Genomic DNA, 20541 nt, shown 5'->3' with positions numbered 1-20541 from the left:
TGAGGCACTTGAAACAGCTATGCGGACGTTGAGCTAGAGCCGACCATTGAGCTTTCTCTCTGTGCATGAGCTTCCTGTGGCCAAATGTTGGGCTCTTCTTCCCTCCTGTAGACATTTTTATTTCACAGGATTAACGAAAGTAACCTCTTAGCTGGAAGAGAGGGTTCAGTCCTTCCAGAGTTCAGGTTCCAGCCTGTAACTACCTGTATATAATTCTAGCTGCAGGGAACGTGACACTTTAATACACTCTCTGACATCTTCAGGCACCCACACACATGTGCACACACACCACACACACACCACACACATGCACACTCATACTGAAGCACAAACGTGTACATATATGTGCACATGTACTCACTTTTTTTTTTTTTTGAGATAGGGTTTCTCTGTGTAGCCTTGGCTGTCCTGGACTCGCTCTGTAGACCAGGCTGGCCTGGAACTCACAGTGATCCCCCTGCCTCTGCCTCCGGAGTGCTGGGATTACAGGCGTGCGCCACCATACCCGGCCGTCAAGCTGTTCTTAAGGGCAGAGTGTTTTTACCTGTTTTTTTTCCCCCTGTGTGTTTACTAGTGTTTTTTGCTGCCCTTTCCCCTCCCTGCCACAGTCTGGGCCACCCAGCAGCCTCCCAGTGCCCTCACACAGCACGTGGCAGCTTACCACAGTGTGCTATGAGCTGTCTCATTGTTCCTTAACCCTCACACTCGCCTCTCTTTGGCATTTAAACTATCTAGGTTTTTCTTTTCATTTGTATCCCTAGTCCCACAGGTATACTCTCTAGACTAAATTTATTTTGACAAAAACTTACTTTGTGTTTTCCTGTGGATATATTTTCTTTTTATATTAGGTTCATATGTGACATGCGGATCTGTTTACATACCAGTACCATGTTGATTTAATTAGGAGTTTACACTCTGCTTATGAGTCATTGGATCTGTCTGTCCTGTCTGTCTGTCTATCAATCGATCATCTTTTTCTGTTTTGTTTTAAAGTTTGGGAGCATAGCTCTCACTTTGTGGCCCAGACGAGCTTGGAAATTAGTACATACAGCCCTATTGGCCTTGAACCATGGAAATCTTCCTGTCTCAGCCTCTGTGCACCGGGATTACAGGCGTGGACTACCCACATCGTAGTTGAGGCCTTTTGCCTTATTACTGCATTTCATTGCTGGTTTCATTTTAGGGGACACTAATATATTCTGCACCTGTGCCTGCCTTTCAGTTCTCAGTGAGAAGCCGGGGTGGGGGGGGTGGGGGGGGTGGGAGGGTGGCGTATGCCTTTAATCCCAGCACTTGGGAGGCAGAGAGAGGCAGGCGGATCTCTGTGAGTTCAAGGCCAGCTTGGCCTACAAAGCGAGTCCAGGACAGCCAAGATAACATAGAGAAACCCTGTCTCAAAACAACAAAACAAAACAAAGGTCTCAGGGAGAGGTGGGCGTGTCAGAGGATCGCTTTTGCTTTTGGTGGGCAGCCAAAGCTAGTGGTGAGCCACCTCTGTCTAGTCGTGGAAGCAGCTTCCGCTAGGTTGCTGATGGTTTTCAACGCCAGAAGCAGAGGTCTCTAACGATTTGGGTGTGAATCTGGGGTCTACTTAAATCCAACATAAATCCAATATAACTCAAATACCAGGTCAATGCAAATAACAAAAATTTATTATTTCTTGTTTTGTTTTTTGGTTCTTCAAGACAGGGTTTCTCTTGTAGCCCTGGCTGCCCTGGACTTTGTAGACCAGGCTGGCTTCAAACTCAGAGATCCTCATGTCTCTGCCTCCCAAGTGCTGGGCTGGGATCAAAGGCCAGCGCCACCATGCCCAGCTTACAAAAATTTGTTGTAATTAAGCTGCTACTAATCAATTAGAGCAAAACAGATTTGGGGGCTGAACTGTGGCCCTGAAGGGAGGTTGTACAGCATATTTAAAGGATGAAACCATAAAGTGAGGGGGAGTGGGCTGGGCTGCAGCACTGTCAAATCATATTTGACATAAGGGGTTGAGCAAAGGAGTTTCTACCAATCAGGATAGGAGTAAGTAGGTCCCTGGGCCTGGGAACATGAACTTGTTTGACCCTGTCAGAGAGTTGAGGATGTTGTCCCTGAGATGGCTGGACTCAGACAACTGTATCCTTCACAAGAGAAGCCATTCAGCTATTGGGAGGTCCCCAATTCCCCAAGGGCCTGGGACTTTGTAGTTTCTTCTTATGATCAAATGGAGTCTGAAAATGAAATGGCGGTCCTTAGAGTTTCTTTTGCCCATTCCCAACAACCCTAAGCCTCCTTGAACCTTAGCCGGAACCTAAGCCCCCTTGAGCAGTTTGTTGGGTGACGTGAGGGACGCTATAGGAGGGAAACAGGTGTGCTCACAGTGAGGTAGTGACCAGTGCCTGTGGGAGAGGAAGAGGTGGGTGCATTTCATCTATCCAGTCCCTGCCAGGAACCAGGACCAGGTTCTGAGGACCAGGGTCCTGGTGGAGACAAAGGGGACAGTAGCATCCAGGATAGCTCCAGGTTTCCAGTCACTACCTGGGCTCTGGGGCAAAGATGAGTCACCTGAGGGCAGGAACTGTGCCCGCCTTGCTCACCACATGGTCACTGCTCAGTAAATATGTGCTGAGTAAGAGGGCAACATCCATGGTAGGTGTCCAAGAGCAGGTCCCCAGGATGTGCAGGGAGAAGGCATTGCGCGGGCAGCATGCCCAGGCGCGGGCCTGGGGCCGTAGAGTGTAGACATGGCAGAGCGCGGGCAGCCTGCACAGGCGCGGGGCTGGGGCCGTACAGTGTAGACATGGCAGAGCGCGGGCAGCCTGCCCAGGCGCGGGGCTGGGGCCGTACAGTGTAGACATGGCAGAGCGCGGGCAGCCTGCCCAGGCGCGGGGCTGGGGCCGTACAGTGTAGACATGGCAGAGCGCGGGCAGCCTGTGCTGAGGAGGAAGGCAGCAGGAGGCTCTAGTCAGTGGGTCATGGTGGCTACAGTGTGTACTGACGCCAGGCCCCAAAGTGACCACTGTGATATCACAACAGTGTCACTGGGGTTCTTGGCAAGAGCCTGGTGGCACCCTTTGGCAGTGAGCGGGTGAACACTTGGTGGTGTGTAAGCTAAGCATAGCTGGCAGAAAGAAAGTGAAGTTTTAGAGAGCCCTGAGGGGTACTGGAGGCCCAAATTCCTGGGTATAGGAGGGGGTTGGGGTGAGTGTAGATTCAGAGAACTTTATTTGGTTTCCTTTCTCTCAGAACTTGGCTGTCCTGGAACTCTCTGTAGACTAGGCTGGCCTTGAACTCACAGATTCACCTGCGTCTGCCTCCTGAGTGCTGGGATTTAAGGCGTGCTCTCTTTTTCTAGTGTTATTTTCTTTTTTCTCTCTTTAAAGATTTATTTTTTATAGTGTTCTGCCTGCATGTGTGCCTGCCCACCAGAAGAGGGCACCAGATCTCATTATAGATGCTTATGAGCCACCATGTGGTTGCTGGGAATTGAACTCATGACCTTTGGAAGAGCAGCCAGTGCTCCTAACCTCTGAGTCATCTCTTCAGCCCCCTACTGTTATTTTCAAGCAAATTCAAGCTTAATATTTCATTTCTATTTGTACTGCTGGAAATAACTTGTTCTTACTGGCAGAACCATGTCCTCATTAAGGAATCTTTATAAAATAGTCATTGACACCAGGCATAATGGTTCACACATGTGAACTTTGCACTTGTGAAGCTGAGGCAGGAGGATTACAGTGTGTTTAGGACCAACCTGGACTATAGAATGAGACCTGTTTCAAACAATAAAAACAATTCAAAAAACAAAAAACCATAAAGACCAAATAAACAAAACAGAAGCACACTGGCCATGTTTCTAATCCCAGCCCCTAGGAGGCAGGGGAGGTGGCTCTAGTGAGGTGGGGCCAGCCTGGTCTACAAGAGCGAGTCCCAGGCCAGTTAAAGTTATACCATAAAACCTGACCTGAAAACTTTATTAATTAAAATTAAAAGAAAAGAAATGGAAGTAATTAATTATCTAGTCCACGTTCAGAGTATACTAATTGTCCTATAAATTTTCTTCAGTTGTTTTGTTTGAATCAGAATATAAACCAGGCTACGGTGACCCTGAGAAACCCTGTCTCAAAAAACAAACAAAAACAAAAAAACCCAATATAAACCAGAAATTCTACATTTGAAGCAACTTGGATGAGCTGGAAGACATTAGGTTAGGTGAAATAAGGCAGGCACCCAGGGGCTGCTGGGTATTACTGGCGTGTGTGTGTGTGTGTGTGTGTGTGTGTGTGTGTGTGTGTGTGTGTGTGTGTGTGTGTGTGTGTGATGAAAGAGGAAAACAGAGGAGTGGACAGCACCAGAGCCTGGGGGCCGGGTGTCCTGAACAGGTGGAATGCAGAAGCCTGAATTCCCTGATACTAAAATAGGAATTCGGTGGATTTTCCATCTTTTCTGAGATTAGGGCTGGCTAGTGTTTTGTATTCTTTTTCTTTTCTTTTTTTTTTTAAAAGAGCTTTTATTTTTACTCATGTGCATTTGTGTGCCTTCTACAGCCCTCACACACATAGTCACTTCAGACAGCACGGATTGCCGCCCTCACTGATGCTGTGGTTCAGGCCTGGCATCTGTGGCTGGGTTCTCTGTCATCCGGGAAGTCTGTCTCTTCTGAGGCTTGGCGTCTCCTTCAAGCCTGTGTACTTGTCACCAGAATTCATGTCCTAAAGGCTATAGGAGTAAGCTTTCTAGCCTCCTAGCTACCACTTGCCAGGACCCGTGCTCCTACAGGCCAGTTCCTTGCCATCTGGACCGCTTAGAATTTAGCAACTTGGGGCCTGGAGAGATGGCTCAGAGGTTAAGAACACCGCTCTTCCAAAGGTCCTGACTTCAATTCCCAGCAACCACATGGTGGCTCACAACCATCTATAATGAGATCTGGTGCCCTCTTCTGGCAGGCACACATACAGGCAGAATACTTACTGTACAAAAATAATAAAAAAAAAATCTTAAACTGGGCATGGTGGCACACGCCTTTAATCCTAGCACTCGAGAGGCAGAGGCAGGTGGATCGCTGTGAGTTCAAGGCCAGCCTGGTCTACAAAGTGAGTCCAGAACAGCCTAGGCTACACAGAGAAACCCTGTCTTGGAAAAAAAAATCAGCAATTTATTTCTTCAAAGTTAGTAAGAAAGAACTTCTGTCTCTTTAGTTGATAAAAATGAAACTTTAAACCTATAATCCCAGCACTCAGGGAGGCAGAGGCAAGCAGACCTCTGTGAATTTGAGGTCAGCCTGGTCTACAGAGTTAGTTCCAAGACAGCCAAGGCTACACAGAGAAACCCTGTCTCCAAAAAAAACCAAACCAAACAGAAATTTTTTAATAATACAGTGTGATTGTGTAGTTGATAGCTTGTCACATTTGCTGTGATCTGTTGTTAGAAACAGGTTTCAGTTCCTGCCTGTGAGAATCTCAGAGAGGAGCCCTGAGTGACTCACAGCGGTCACTGCAGGATTCTGCCATGGAGCTTTCACTGTGTCCGTTTCTCACTTTCTGTTCCGGTCTCCCTCACCCATTTTCCTCAGAGTCATCCAGTCGGAGGCCACAGGGAAGGAGGCAGCTGCAGCCTCAGTTGGAATTCATTTGCTCTGTGTTGTTACTGTGGCTAAGAGGTGCAGACCAGGCGCCATCTTACTGGTGTCTCTTCATCTTTTTTTTTCTTTCTTTCTTTCTTTCTTTTTGGTTTTTGAGGCAGGGTTTCTCTATGTAGACTTGGCTGTCCTGGAACTCTCTTTGTAGATCAGGCTGGACTTGAACTCACAGAGATCCATCTGTCTCTGCCTTTCAAGTGCTGGGATTAAAGACTTGTACCACAATGCCCAACCCATCTCTTAATTTTCTATGTGGCTGAAATTCTCATAAAAGTTTGTGCTGCTGGGTTAGTGGCACACGTCTTATAGCTTGTGGGTTGAGGATGGCTTAGTTAGTGCAGAGAGCCCAGGGTGGCATCTATGGCAGTGCATAATCGAGTCGTGGCAGCACGCACCTGTAACCCCTGCGCTTGGGAAATAGAGGCAGGAGGAACCAAAGTAAGCGTGTTGTGTGTGGGGTGTGTGTGTGTGTGTGTGTGTGTGAGAGAGAGAGAGAGAGAGAGACAGAGACAGAGACATTGTCCTGCCCATTTCTTGCCCTAGAGTCTCATTTGAGAGATTGCATATAGGCAGTGAGGGTGTGACAACAAGTGGAGAAAGGCTTTTTGAAATTATAAAAATCGAGGGTGGAGAGATGGCTCAGCAGTTAAGAGCACTGACTGCATCTTTAGAGGTCCTAAGTTCAATTCCCAGCAACCACGTGGTGGCTCACAACCATCTATAATGAGATCTGGTGCCCTCTTCTGGCCTATAGGTGCACATGCAGGCAGAATACTGTATAAGTAATAAATCTTGGGGTATGGAGAAAGAGGTTGGGGGGGCAGAGAAGAGAGGGAGAGATGGCTGGGCGTGGTGGTGCACACCTTTAATCTCAGCACTGCGGATCTCTGTGTGTTCGAGGCCACCACTGCTCTGGCATTTCTTTTGTTTTTTGTTTTTGTATATGCACGTGTGTCCGTGGTGCATGTGTAGTGTGATAGTGTGTGTGTGAGTGTGGTATATGCATGTATGTGTGCATATGGATGCACCAAGAAGCTACAGGAGGAAGCTGGGCGTCTTGGTCCATTGCTCTCTCCCTTCTTCCCCGAGGCAGTGTGTTACTAAGTTGGAGGGCTGCCAACAAGCCTCTGTGGTCCTCCACTCTCTGCCCCACAGCACTGCGGGGGGCCGGCATGTGCAGCCTTGCCTAGCTTTGCACGTGGGTGCTGAGGATTGGAACACAGTCCTTCGTGTGTGGTGTGCAGCAAATGCTCTGACCCACGCTCCATCCCCTCGTGCCCTTGTCGATTTGTTTTAGGGTGTGGTAAGGGTTCTGTGTTTTCTTACTGAGCTTCTGTTTGGATAGTTTCTATTGCTGTTTGTGTTTTTAGTTCATTTTTACTTCTGCTTTTTCATTCAGCTTTGGAAAGTCAGACTAGCTTTGCTTTGTGGCTGGAGCCCTTAGTGTGGTGGCCCTCCTTTTGTCACCTCAGGATTCTGGTGTGACTCTTGGTCTTATTTGTTTTGTTTTGCTTGGTTTTGGTTTTGGTTTTTGCTTTTCCAAGACAAGGTCTGTCTGTGCAGCCTTGGCTGTCCTGGACACACTTTGTAGACCAGGCTGGCCTCAAACTCACAGTGATCCTCCTGCCTCTGCCTCCCTGAGTGCTGGGATTACAGGTGTGTACAGCCTCACCCAGCCTGGTGTGGCTCTTGCTGCTAACCTCCTTTGCCCAGCCTTATTCCCACAGCCCTGTGAGTCTCCTCCGAGAGTCTGTGTTCCTGAGTGTTGTGCACATGCGCGTATGGTGTGCATAATCCCGGAGGTCGACACTAATGCCAAGTGTTCTTCAGTCACTTTCCATCTCATTAGTTTGTTGTTGTTTTGTTTTTTGAGACAGGTCTCTCTGTGTAGCCTTGGCTGTCCTGGACTCACTTCCTAGACCAGGCTGGCCTCGAACTCACAGAGATCTGCCTGCCTCTGCCTCCCGAGTGCTGGGATCCATGTGACTGTTTGAGACAGGGTCTTCACTGAACCTGGTGCTCACTGATTCAGCAAGCTCCTATCTCTACCTCCCCAGTACTAGGATGACAAATGTGTGCTGCCATATTAGCTTTCTACATGAGTGTTGGGGATTCAGACTCAGGCTCTCAGAGTCAGCAAACACTTTCTCAAGTGTGTTATCTTCCCAGCCTGATCAGGGCTTTCCTTATCAACCTTTGCTTCCCGCCCCAGCCCCAGCCATCCCACGATCCCCTTTAACATCTACAGTGTCATCAGCAGGCTCTTCAAGGCAACCTAAAACATTCTTCCTGCTTCTGTAACCATTTCCACATTCTTAAGAACTTATTACAACACCGCTTCACTTCCTGATATCAAAACATGTATTATTTTCTTTTTTGTTTTGTTTTGTTTTGTTGTCTTGTTGATGTAGTTTTGTTTTGTTTTGAGACAGGGTTTCTCTGTGTAGCCTTGGCTGTCCTGGACTCACTTCGTAGACCAGGCTGGCCTCTGCCTCCCAAGTGCCACCTCGCCCGGCTGTATTATTTTCTTAAGGCTGCCATGATGCCACGCTGGTGGTGGCTCAGTCAGGTGGAAGGAGTTCATGAGATGCTTCAGTCTCTTCAATGTCTCTTGGGGGTCTTAAAAAACATTTTGGTATTTTCCATCACCTTTTTTCTCTGCTGGGGGCTAATAATTTATTGTGGTGTGTGTGTGTGTGTGTGTGTGTGTGTGTGTGTGTGTGTGTGTGTGTGGTGTCTGCAGAGACCAGAAAAGCGCACTAGATCTTCTGGAGCTTACGCTCAGTTGTGAGATGCCTGATATGGGTGCTGGGAATTGAACTCAGCTCCTCTGCAAGAGTGGTATGCATGCTTAACTGCGCTAGCCCCATTTTGGTGTTTGTTTTGTTTTTAAAGATAGGCTTTCTCTGTGTAGAATTAGCTCTCCTGGACTTGCCTTGTAAATCAGGCTGGCCTCGAACTCACAGTGATCCACCTGCCTCTGCCTCCTGAGTGCTGGGATTAAAGGCGTGAGCCACCACTGCCTGGCTCCCATTTTGTTTTTTTGTTTTTTGTTTTTAAAGTAGTGTGTGACTTTGACTCAACGTTTTTCTTTTTTTAAAAGATTTATTTATTGCATATGAGTGCTTTATCTGCGGAAGAGGGCATCAGATAACATTATTGATGGTTGTGAGCCAACATGTGGTTGCTGGGAATTGAACTCCGACCTCTGGAAGAGCAGGCGGTGCCCTTAACCACTGACACATCTCTCCAGCCTCCATTTTGTTTTTTGAGACAGGGTCTTATGTAGATTAGACTGACCTCCGCTCCTTGTACTTATGACCCCATCTCCCAGTGTGCCCAGCTTGACTTGATTTGTTTTGACACTTATGTGAGATAATATATGTTTCTGTTCTGTCTCTGTCTCTCTTTCTTTCTCTTTGCGTGCTTCTTGTTCACTCCAGCCTGCTTTCTCCCTCCAGGACACAAATGAAATTTTTTATTATAGTTTACATAGCAGCCTCTACTCATATGTAGTATTTCCATAATAGACAAGATTTAAGAAGGGCCAGGGCCTGGCCTTTACTCTCAGCACTGGGAAGGTGTAGGCAGGTGGATCCCTGAGTTTGAGGCCAGTCTGGTCTACAGAGCCAGTTCCAGAACAGGCCGAACTACACAAGAAACCCTGTGTGGTGGCTCAGGCCTTTAATCCCAGCACTTGGGAGGCAGAGGCAAGCGAATCGCTGTGAGTTCAAGGCCAGCCTGGTCTACAAAGTGAGTCCAGAACAGCCAAGGCTAACACAGAGAGACCCTGTCTCAAAAAAATCAAAAAACAAAAACAAAAACAAAAACAAAAAATACCCCCACGTCATCCATGCCTTTAATCCCAGCACTCAGGAGGCAGAGGCAGGTGGATCTCTGTGAGTTTGAGGCCAGCCTGGCCTACAGGTTGAGTCCAGGACAGCCAAGGCTACACAAAGAACCCCTGTCTCAAAATCAAAACAACCTCCCTCAAACAAACAAATAAACAAACAAAAAGGAGTTGGGGGCAGGTGAAGACGTTTGCTGACAAGCCTGACAACTTGAGTCTATTCCTAGGGTTCACACAATGGGATGAGAGAACTAATTCTGCAAGTTGTCCTCTGATGTCCATAACCATGTCATGTCATAAACATGGGTGCACACATACACACGATGAACTAACAGACAAACAAATAAATAAATAAGGCAATAAAAATTTTATTTTATTAGTGACCCATGCCTTTAACATCAGCATTTGAGAGGCAGAGGCAGATGGTTATCTCTGAGTTTGAGGCTAGCCTGGTCTACATAGTGAGTTCCAGGACAGTCAGGGCCACATAGAGAATCCCTGCCTCAAAACCACGAAAAGCAAAGCTGGGCAGGATGGAGGACGCCTGTAATCCCAGCACTCAGGGAGACTGAGGCAGGTGGTTCTCTGTGAGTTTGAGGCCAATCTGGTCTACACAAAGCGAGTTTAGATCAGCCAATGCTACGCAGAGAACCCCTGTCTTGAAAAACCAAAATAAAAAATAAAATAAATAAGATATTTAAAAAGACTTAGGAAAAGACACACATTAGTGCTACATCCTATATTGTCCACTGGATAGCTGTGGTGGGTAGGTAAGGACTATTCTCATAGCTTCCTACGAATGTGGCGACCACCAAGCTCCATATCCAAATAGGGCCTGCTTTCCACACAGTGTAAGCTTGGTGCTAGGAGGGTCCCCTTGGCCCAGGAAATGCTGGTGGTCTCTGTCTTCTCCTCCACCCCAAGGTCGGTCTTTTCAGCCTGGCATGGGTGATGATTGCTGTGTCTTCCTAGGGTGTCTGTGAGGAAATGACCTATGAAGAAATCCAGAGTTACTATCCGCTGGAGTTCGCCCTAAGGGATCAGGACAAGTACCGGTACCGGTACCCAAAGGGTGAGGTAGGTGGGATTTGGGCACCTGCTGCCTGCCTGGCAGTGCTGCCTGTGGCCAGGGCTTGGAGGCTTGGCCTGAGGCACGCAGCCCAGTGTGGGTATTTTCTTTCCATCAGTTCCCAGCTCTGACTCCTGGACCTTTGCTCTTCCCTGGGTAGTGGGGGGACAGTGCTACAGAGAACGGGGACCAGCCATGTTGATCCCTCTCTGCTTCTCAGCTTTTGTCTTCCCCCTTCCTAAGAGTGCAGAGCTGGTGAGGACAGAGCCTGAGCTGGGTGTCCCTGGCTCAGTTGGGTTTGGCTTCCCAGGACCTCTGCGGCTAAGTCATGGTCTCCCAGGATGCCTAGGCCACTCCTTTCTCAGGGAACTGTCATTGGCTGTTTCCCAGAGTGCTCTAAGAGGTTATGGACTCAGGGCTCACTCCTAGGTGCATCCCTCTTGTCTCAGCCCTGGGCCATTTATCCTTATTTGGATGTTTCCACTTGTCAAAAGGTGATTCTGGCCTCCACACAGCTCTGTGTGCCAGCCCTAGCCCTGCTTCCAGATCCATGGAGAAGGTCTCCTTGTGCAGAGAGATTTGGCAAAGCCACCACACTGCCACCTCCCCTTAGAGATTCCCTGGTCATTCCAGGCCAAGGTCAGAAAGTGAGGGGTCACCTGGGTTGAGGGGTCTCCTCCTGTGCCCTGAGATGATGACTGAATACTCCCTGAGACACATATGTGGGGTCATGGAGCTCCGGGTAACATGAACAGTTCTCACATAGTTCTCAGGTTCAGAACTGCCCAATGCAAGGTTGGGAGTTAGTGCAGTCCCATGCCTGCCTTGCAAACAGGCCCCCAGTTCGAGCCCCAGAACCCAGCTTAAAAAAACAAAACAAAGCCCTATGAGCATATACAGGGGGAAGAGGTCCCCCTCAGTCATAGTCATAGGGGAGGGGAGTAAGGGGAAAATCGGAGGGAGGGAGAAATGGGAGGATACAAGGGATGGGATAACAATTGAAATGTAATATGAATAAATTAATAAACTATATTTTTAAAAAGTAAAACAAACAAACAAAGAAGCTAGGCGTGGTGGTGCACGCCTTTAATCCCAGCACTCGGGAGGCAGAGGCAGGAGGATCACTGTCAGTTTGAGGCCAGCCTGGTCTACAAAGCGAGTCCAGAACAGCCAAAGCTACACAGAGAAACCCTGTCTCAAAAAACCAAAAAAAGAAAAGAAAAAAAAAAAGAAAGAGGGTAGACAGCACCTGACAAATGACATCTGAGGTTGACCTCAAAGCCTCCACATCCGTGTGCATGCGTACATATAATCACTGGACATAGTCCCTTCCACACACACATAAAAAATAAAATAAAGAATGCAGCTTCTCAGATTTGAGAATGTAGGGAAAACTGGTTATGGTTTGAATTACCAGGACTGCTAGAGGTTAGCGCGGGTCAGGGCGTTGGTACCCTTGCCTAGTCTCAGTGTGGGGCAAGCTCTGCTGGCGGTGGGATTTGAGATATGGATACCTGCAGAGGAATGAACTGTCCCCACTCCCAGGCCTGGTTCTCAGGTAAAAAACAGAGCTAGGGGTTGCCCCAGTGGGCATCCAGGGTGCTCATTACTACAACAGTAGGGAAGAAACAGGCAAGCAGACAAGCAGACAAGTTGTTCCTGAGGATCTCGGGTTCTGACAGTTGTCACATTCCAGGAAGCTCCAGGGCCTTTGTCCCACCACACCCACCCATGCCCGAGGGTGGGACCCTTCCTGCCAGTCACAGCTTCCAGCAACTGAGTCCCTTAGTGGAAGGCTGCGGAGGGCCCACGGATGGCACAAGATAGCAGTGTTAGCTGAGGGCAGGACTGCTCCAAGGTATGCCTAAGCAGAACGTTCTCACTGTACATAAGAGGGAGAGTCATCTGGAAGAGTCCAGAGCAGAGAGAGAAAGTAGTGAACTGAACATGGCTAGCAGACCAGACTTGGCCACGAGAGGAAAGTGGAGGAAGAAGAAGAGAGAGACAAGACCAAGAGACAGAGCATCAAGAGAGCGCATCATCAAAATAGTAGGGTTATGAGGAATGAGGCTGGGGGAAGGAAGCCGTGAGCCGGGGAGGATTGAGGTGGGTGGGATGGGAAGAGCCATAGGTTCTAGAAACTGAGGCAGCCTGCAGGCCAGCATGTGCTTTGGTGCACCAGTGGGCTTTATGGATATAGCCAGTTGTCCTGAGGTTTTTTTTTTTCTTTTTTTGAGACAGGGTTTCTCTGTGTTATCTTGACTGTCCTGGACTCACTTTGTAGACCAGGCTGGCCTCGAACTCACAGCGATCTGCCTGCCTCTGCCTCTCAAGTGCTGGGTTTAAAGGCGTGCGCCACCATGCCTGGCTGTCCTGAGTTTCTTTTGGACCTGACAGTAGCCTCTTGGGGGGGGGTGTGCGCCCTCAGTCCTCCCAGGACCTAGCCCTGGAGGGAGGAGGTGGTCCCCTTCCCAGGCTGCCCCCAGATCCTACCCAAGTTGGACATCTCACTAAAGCAGCCTTCAAAGGGCAGCTGTCCACTCCCTCAGGAACAAGGCTGGAGGAAGTTTAAACAACCTCGTGAGCAGTTCCTGGGGTTGGCAGGTGGCCCGATGGCCAGCACGCCTGTCTTCGGGTTTCTGTGGCTGTGATGAAACACCGTGATCAAAAGCAAGTTGGGGAGGACAGGGTTTATTTGGCTTAAGCGTCCACATTGTAGTTCATTATTGAATGAAGTCAACACAGGAATTCAACAAGCAGGGCAGGAACCTGGAGCAGGGGCTGATCAGAGGCCATGGAAGGGCCTGCCGTGTTCCTCATGACTTGCTCAGCCTGCTTTTTTAATAGAACCCAGGACCACCAGCCCAGGGATGGCCCCACCCACAATGGGCTGGGCCTTCCTACAGTCATCACTAAGAAAAAGCCTTACAGCCAGATCTTAGGGAGGCATTTTCTCAATTGAGGTTACTGCCTGTCTTAGTTAAGGTTTCTATTGCTGTGAAGATCTGCCATAACCTCAGCAACTCTTACAAAAGCGTGGTGGCACGCAGGCAGACATGGCGCTGGAGAGGTAGGTGAGAGTTTTACATCTGGATCCTCAGGCCACAGGAAGAGAGAGTGACACTGGGCCTGGCTTGAACATTTGAAGCCTCAAAGCCCACTTCCAGTGACGCACTTCCCACAAGGCCACGCCTCCTAACAGTGCCACTCCCTGTGAGCCTATGGGAGCCATCGAGTTGACGTAAGACTAGCCAGAACGATCCTCTGCCTCCGTTCCTAGCCCTGGCGCCAGGCCTGAGGGACACCTTCCTTGCTTGCCTCTGCAGTCCTACGAAGACCTGGTGCAGCGACTGGAGCCTGTCATCATGGAACTGGAGCGACAGGAGAACGTGCTGGTCATCTGCCACCAGGCTGTGATGCGCTGCCTCCTGGCCTACTTCCTTGACAAGGCAGCCGGTAAGAGGCCTTGTCCCAGGCAGGTGGGCTGTGTGCATGACAGAGGGACATCCAGGCATGTGGATGGCATGCAAGTCCTGTCCTTTGTCCACAGAAGAGCTGCCCTACCTCAAGTGTCCTTTGCACACCGTCCTGAAGCTCACGCCTGTGGCTTACGGTAAGGGAACTTCCCACATGCTGACCTTGGCTGTCTGCAGGCTTCTGTGCTGCCTCACAAATCCCTTCTTTCTACCCGGGACTCATTCTCCACCACTCACGTCCTAGGTTTCTTCTTCGCTGTCTTAAGGTAGAGTTCTGCTCAGGAACTTCCTGTCTCAGCCCCTCAGCAGTGCTAGAATTCAATCATGCATCTAGCTGGCTTTGTTATTGTTGTTGTTTGAGACAGGGTTTCTCTGTGTAGCCTTGGCTGTCCTGGACAGCTTTGTAGACCAGGCTGGCCTCGAACTCACAGTGATCCACCTGCCTCTACCTCCCAAGTGCTGGGATTAAAGGCGTGTGCCGCCACCACCTGGCTTTTTTTTTTAAGATTTATTTATTTATTGTATATGAGTACTTTATCTGCATGAGATCACATTATAGATGGTTGTGAGCCACCATGTGGTTGTTGGGAATTGAACTCAGGACCTCTGGAAGAGCAGGCGGCACTCTTAACCACTGAGCCATCTCTCCACTCCCCTGCAAGTTTACTTTATTTTTTAAATTATGTATTATTTGTATAATGTTCTGCCCATAAGTGTGCCTGCACACCAGAAGAGGACACTAGATCTCATTATAGATGGTTGTGAGCCATCATGTGGTTGCTGGGAATTGAACTCATGACCTTTGGAAGAATAGACCGTGCTCTTAACCTCTGAGCCTTCTCTCTAGCCCCCAAGTTTACTTTTTAGTTTATAAAAAACTTGGTGTATGGGCCAGGTGTGGTGGCGTACACCTATAATCCCAGCACTCAGGAGACAGAGGCAGGCAGACCTCTGTGAGTTCGAGGCCAGCCTGGTCTACAAAGCAAGTCCAGGACAGCCAAGGCTAAACAGAGAAACCCTGTCTTGAAAAACAAAAACAAAAACCCAGAACAAAACTTGGTGTATTCAATTATGGTAGCTTATACTTGTAATCAGAAAGCTGAGGTAGGAAGAGTGCCAAGAGTTACATAGTAAGTTCAAGGCCAGCCTGAGCTACAGAATGAGTCTCAAAGTTCCTGTGACCACACGAAGCCTCCTCAGTGACCTTTGATCTTTCCTTAACCTTAGAATATTCAGCATGTAGGACATTTGTGTCCCTTCTCTGCCTCTTAGTGTAGATGCTCAGGCCATAGCTTGCTCTCATGGGTCATGCTTGGGAGCTGCTGTTGTCCCGTCCTCCTCTCAGGCTGACTGGACTCTCTATGGCAGGATGGAGGATGTCACTGGCTTGGGGGCACCAAGAGTAAGGGATCCCATGGTGATCGTTAACCTGTTGCTGCCCCAGCCACCCCCAGTCCCTGTGTAGGTAGCCAGTGTCCCCCACATGGCACACATGGGCAGTCAGTCACACGTGGGTAAGTAGGAGTCTGACAGTGCTCCTGGGCCTCCTGGCGGTCCCTGGAGCTGTCTGGGGAAGGAGGGACCTAAAGCTGAGCTGTGCATGTGTTGGCCTCCATCTTAGAGTAATTTTTGCCCGTGGCTCTGGCTGCCCTCTGTGTGGGGACTACACTGGCCTCTTTCTTTGGCAGGTTGTAAAGTCGAGTCCATATTCCTGAATGTGGCAGCTGTGAACACGTACCGAGAAAGGCCTCAGGTAGCACTGGGATCACTGCTGGGGTGGTGGACATGTTCCCCTGGGGTGTCCTAGTTGCGTCAGTGGCCAGGTGAGGGTTAGTCTCTTCCTGGCGCTGTTTTCTGTTTAGGCCTGTCTCCTGCAGCCAGGGTGGAGCTGTGCCTTGGCTAGGTGCTTCCCAAGGTCAGCCCTGGGGAGCTACCTGGAGCTGGGCCACCAGCAGGAAAGCACCCCGACCTGGGTGTGTTTGGCTCCTTGGTCTTGAGGCCTTATAGCTCCTAGGCAGCCCTGCCATGGATCTGAACCAGAGCTGGTCCCAGGTGAGGAGGAAGCCAACTGCCCACACACACGGCAGGTGATGATTCTCTTCCCTTGCCAGTCCAGGCATCACGAGCACCTTTTTAAACTGAACATCTTTGAACTTTAAAATGGATCATGGGCCTGGTGATGTGGCTAAGCTGGTAGAGTGCTTGCCTATCATATACAAAGTCCTGGATTTGGTCCCCATAATGCTTAGTGACATGCCTATAATTCCAGCATATGGAGGCAAGAGGAGCAGAGGTTAAAAGTCATCTTCATCTACATGAGACCCTCTTTCAAAAGACAAAACAAAACAATAACAAACAAACACCCTTGGGGCGCGGCATGAAGGCACACACTTTTAAGCCCAGCACTTGGGAGGCAGAGGTAGGAGGATCTCTGTAAGTTCGAGGCCAGCCTGGTCTACAAAGAAAGTCCAGGACAGCCAAGGCTAACACAGAGAGACCCTGTCTCCAAAACAAAACAAAACAAAAAACAAAAAAAAAATGAACTCTGCCTCAAAGTAAGGATGCTAGCTGCTCCTGCAGTTCCTAGGCCTGGTCTGTGAGCTCAATGCAGGCCAAGAAGAGCATGTCTGTGTCCCTAAGGACCTGGCATGTCATACCACACAGGACTATAATTTCTGATGCATTCCTGCAGGAGCTGGAATTAAGGGCCCACTGAGGGCTCACAGGATAGGCTCATGAAACTGAGGGGAGTCTCAAGCTCCCCGTTCCTCCAGCCTGTGATACCCGAAGCTCAGCAGGCCAAAGATGGAACTTCATAATTTTGTAGGGGTCATTCACAGTGAGAGCTTCAGGGGTTTCACGGGACCCTGTGGCCCAGTCCTGGGGAGATGAGCCACATTACAGACTAGATGGCCATAGGTTAGAGCCAGGAAGGAGGTACTCTCAGGAGCTGAGCCCTCTCCCTGCCCCACCTCTTCCCAACCAGCCCTCAGCTGGGAAGTGGAGTGGCCTTACTTTGGGTAGCACCTGCTTTTAGTGGAGCAGGAAATGGGTAGCACCCTCACCCAGTGTTGTCCTGTCATCTGGGCACCCATCAAGTGGTGGCAGGTTAGGGTCTTCCAGCTTGGGCTGCTGGTGTGAGCATATGTGTCCGCTGGCCACAGTGATCAGGACAGCAGGAGGGAGGTGTCCCATCAACCCCTGTCCAGAGTGAACATTCTTTGTCTTCACTGTTGTGCAGAATGTAGACATATCCAGGCCTTCAGAGGAAGCTCTTGTCACAGTCCCTGCTCACCAATGACCACAACGCATTCAAGACCCCTGGCAGGCCCTGACCTCTGTGGAGGGGTCACTACAGGCCTCCCTGGTGTTTGCAGAGCTGATGATGTCACCATGCAGGAACGTTCCTGAAGCCATGGGAGGCTGGCAGCACTCAGACGCTCAGCCTAGCCCACCTGCCCCCTTGCTGACGGCCAGTGACAGGGTTGGGCGTGGCTGCTGAGCTGCTGTGGAGAACGCTGGCCTCTGTGCGCTGCTGCTGCTCCCCTGCTTCAGCCCCCAAGCAGTGCGCTCACCAGGCTGGCTAGCTAGCTGCTTCCTGGCGTTTGTAACCTTCAATGTGACACTGAGACAAAAGGTCTCACTAGGACACCCCCACTGTAGCCCAGCTGCCTGAAATGGGCCAGGCCCCCCCCCCCCCCCCCCGTGAGCTCTACTGTCCTCTCTTGAAGCCAGAGGCTAGATCCTCTTGGGACCTCAAGTGAATGCTGCCCCAGGTGAAGTGGAGAGCCCTTCCTTTCCTGCCTGGAACAGAAGAGTGGAACAGAGGAGCTGTCACCCACATTTGTGGGCACTCATGAGAACAACACGTTCTCTTTGGCGTATGACACTGGATAAGCATTTGTGCCGCCCTTCCTAATGTCTACCAAGCTGTACACCGAAATATTGGAATAGCCATGGCCCAGGCTGCCTTGTCCTAAATGCTCTCACAGGGGACCATGTGAGGCAGGGCCGCTTCATCAAGTACCTTCTTGGTGCACACACCAAAGTGCTTATGGAAGCTGGTCTCCTCTAGCTGGCTCTGCCCCTGCCACAGCACTGTACACTGGTAACAGGGACATGCCTCTGTCATAAAGGGCTCAGAACTGGTCCTCTTGTTTGTTGGCCTCTACCTGTAGGACAAAACACAGAGACAGCCCTGGCCGCGAGAGGAGTCCCCGCCCCACCTTAACTTTGATTCATGTACAAAGTAAGCCCTAGTGAAAACCGCCTTATGACACTGGTGCCTCTCTTGCCCTGAGTTCCTGTGGGTCCAGATAGCAAATTCAGGCTCCATGTCTCAGCTGACCAGCAGAGTGATAAGCAGGCTGTGATGCAGGCTAGGACCTTTCTGTGACGGTCCCTGGTGCTCCAGTGTCCACAGAGCAGCCGTGGGGAAGCCAGGCCCTGCATCCAAGAACCTTTCCAGGCCCGAATCTGGCAGAGCAGTCCACTCTTGCCAGCCCTGGGCTGTGTAGCTTGCAGATGCCACCTGCCCCTAAGAAAATGGTGCCATTACTCCAGCCAGGGTCACTCCTCAGCAGCTGTAGCCTGGGTGGGGCTGGGGCAGGACTCTCCTGGACTCATCTCATCAGATCTCCAAGGCCGAGCTTGGAGCTAGAGGACCATCCTACCACTGCCTTCCACATATGGGGTCTGCAGCTTTTGTCCCCGTGTCTTTCAGAGTTTGAGTGATGTTTGTCATGTTGTCTAGACACACTTGTGAACCACAGCAGATCCTTGTAATCAACAGATGGATGCCACTTAAGGCGAAGACCACCAAAGCCTTTTTCCTCTGTGCCCAGGGAAGACAGGAAGTGTTGGAATCAGAGAACTAAGGGTGGAGGGTTGAGGCAGGAGGATGTCAGTGGAGCAGGATATGCCCTGGAACAGCCCCTCCCTCAAGCACCTGGAAAGCGGCCTTTTCCAGGCAGCTGCATGTTGAGTTGGCCACTGGGTTTTAGCTGAGATGGTTCATGGGAGGAACTGCCAACACTGTCCTGCTTTCCCTAGAATGTATAATAATGGATTTCAGTTGTACATTGCACTGTGTCCATCATTCTTTGCAATAAATACTTTTTAAAAAACAGTAATCCAAGGTGGTATTTTGTATCTAGTTTTCTGTGTGTGTGTGTGTGTGTGTGTGTGTGTGTGTGTGTGTGTGTGTGTAGAGGGGGAGTGGGGGGTTGTCTTTCTGCTAGCTCTGTGGTCACCTATTGTAGGCTTTCTCATAGGTCTGTATTCAAATCCTTAAGTCAGCTTCTGCCCAGGTGCACCCTTGAAAAACACAGCCAGAGCTGGGCATGGCGGCATGGGCCTTTAATCCCAGCACTTGGGAGGCAGAGGCAAACGAATCACTATGAGTTCAAGACCAGCCTGGTTTACAAAGCAAGTCTAGAACAGCCAAGGCCACACAGAGAAACTTTGTCAGGGAAAAAGAAAAAAGGAAAACACAGGAAGGCATGGTGGCACACATCTGTAACCTCAGCACTCTGGAGGCAGAGGCAGGAGGTTTTTGTTTTGTTTTGTTTTTTTGGTTTTCCAGACAGCCGTTTCTCTGTGTAGCCTTGGCTGTCTAGACTCACTTTGTAGACCAGGATGGCCTCGAACTCACAGCGATCCACCTGCCTCTGCCTCCCTAGTGCTGGGATTGAAGGCGTGCACCACCACGCCCAGCCAGGATCTTTTTCTTACCCTATTGCCATGCAGAGACACCATGACCACAACGCTTATAAAAGAAAGCATTTAGCTGGTGCTGGCTTACAGACCACTCTTCTTACAGCAGGGAGCATGGTGACACGCAGGCAGGCACGGTGCTGAAGAAGTAACTGAACCTTCTACATCTGGATCCTAAGGCGGAAGAGAGACACTCTGGGCTTGGAATGGGCTTTTTGAAACCTCAAAGCTCCACCCCTAGTGACACAGTTCTTTCAGCAAGGCCACACTCCTAATCCCTCTCAAGAAGATCCACTCCCTCATGGCTATGTATTCAAACCTAAGCCTGTAGGAGCCAATTCTTACTCAAGTTCCACAATCTCTCTCCCTTTTAGTTGTTAATTTTTAATTATTTTCTGTATGGGTATTTGCCTGCCTATGTATCTATTCACCATGTGCATGCCTGGTGCCCACAGAGGCCAGAAGAGGACATTGGATTCTCTGGTACTGGAGTAGTTGTGACCTGTCATTGAGTGCTGGGAATTGAACCCAGGTCCTTAGGGTTTCTCTGTGTAACATCCCTGTCCTAGACTTCACTCTGTAGATCAGGCTGGCCCTGAACTCACAGAGATCCACCTGCCTCTGCCTCCTGAGTGCTGGGATTAGAGGTGTGCACCACCATGCCCGGCTCCAAGCCTGGTTTCCATAGAGTCTTTCCTCTCGGTGTGGAGTGCTCAGGGCTCTTCCTGAGAAGCCATTGGTTTTCTTTGTTCACTGTCCACTTCAAGTTTAATTTACACTTCACTCAGCTAAGTTGCAGACCATAACCCCCATC

At 49.7% G+C, this 20541-nt stretch overlaps 1 protein-coding gene across 6 annotated transcripts in view; it reads left to right on the top strand.

Annotated features, from left to right (window-relative positions):
- Positions 1-19144, top strand: part of PFKFB4 (6-phosphofructo-2-kinase/fructose-2,6-biphosphatase 4) — a 44779-nt gene extending 25635 nt beyond the window's left edge. For all 6 annotated transcript variants that reach the window (XM_084752701.1, XM_084752702.1, XM_084752700.1 and 3 more), the window contains exons 10-14: positions 10440-10544; positions 13863-13992; positions 14087-14149; positions 15701-15765; positions 17254-19144. In XM_084752701.1, coding sequence (XP_084608827.1) covers positions 10440-10544; positions 13863-13992; positions 14087-14149; positions 15701-15765; positions 17254-17313 — 423 coding nt within the window. In that variant the 3' untranslated portion in view covers positions 17314-19144. The remainder of the gene's footprint in view (positions 1-10439; positions 10545-13862; positions 13993-14086; positions 14150-15700; positions 15766-17253) is intronic.
- Positions 19145-20541: the final 1397 nt, after the last annotated feature.

The sequence above is a fragment of the Acomys minous genome, assembly GCF_964271855.1.
Source record: "Acomys minous genome assembly, chromosome: 13".
In the NCBI taxonomy this organism is placed as follows: domain Eukaryota; kingdom Metazoa; phylum Chordata; class Mammalia; order Rodentia; family Muridae; genus Acomys; species Acomys minous.
Note: the sequence above shows the minus strand (reverse complement) of the source record. Positions and strands in the feature narration are given on the sequence as shown.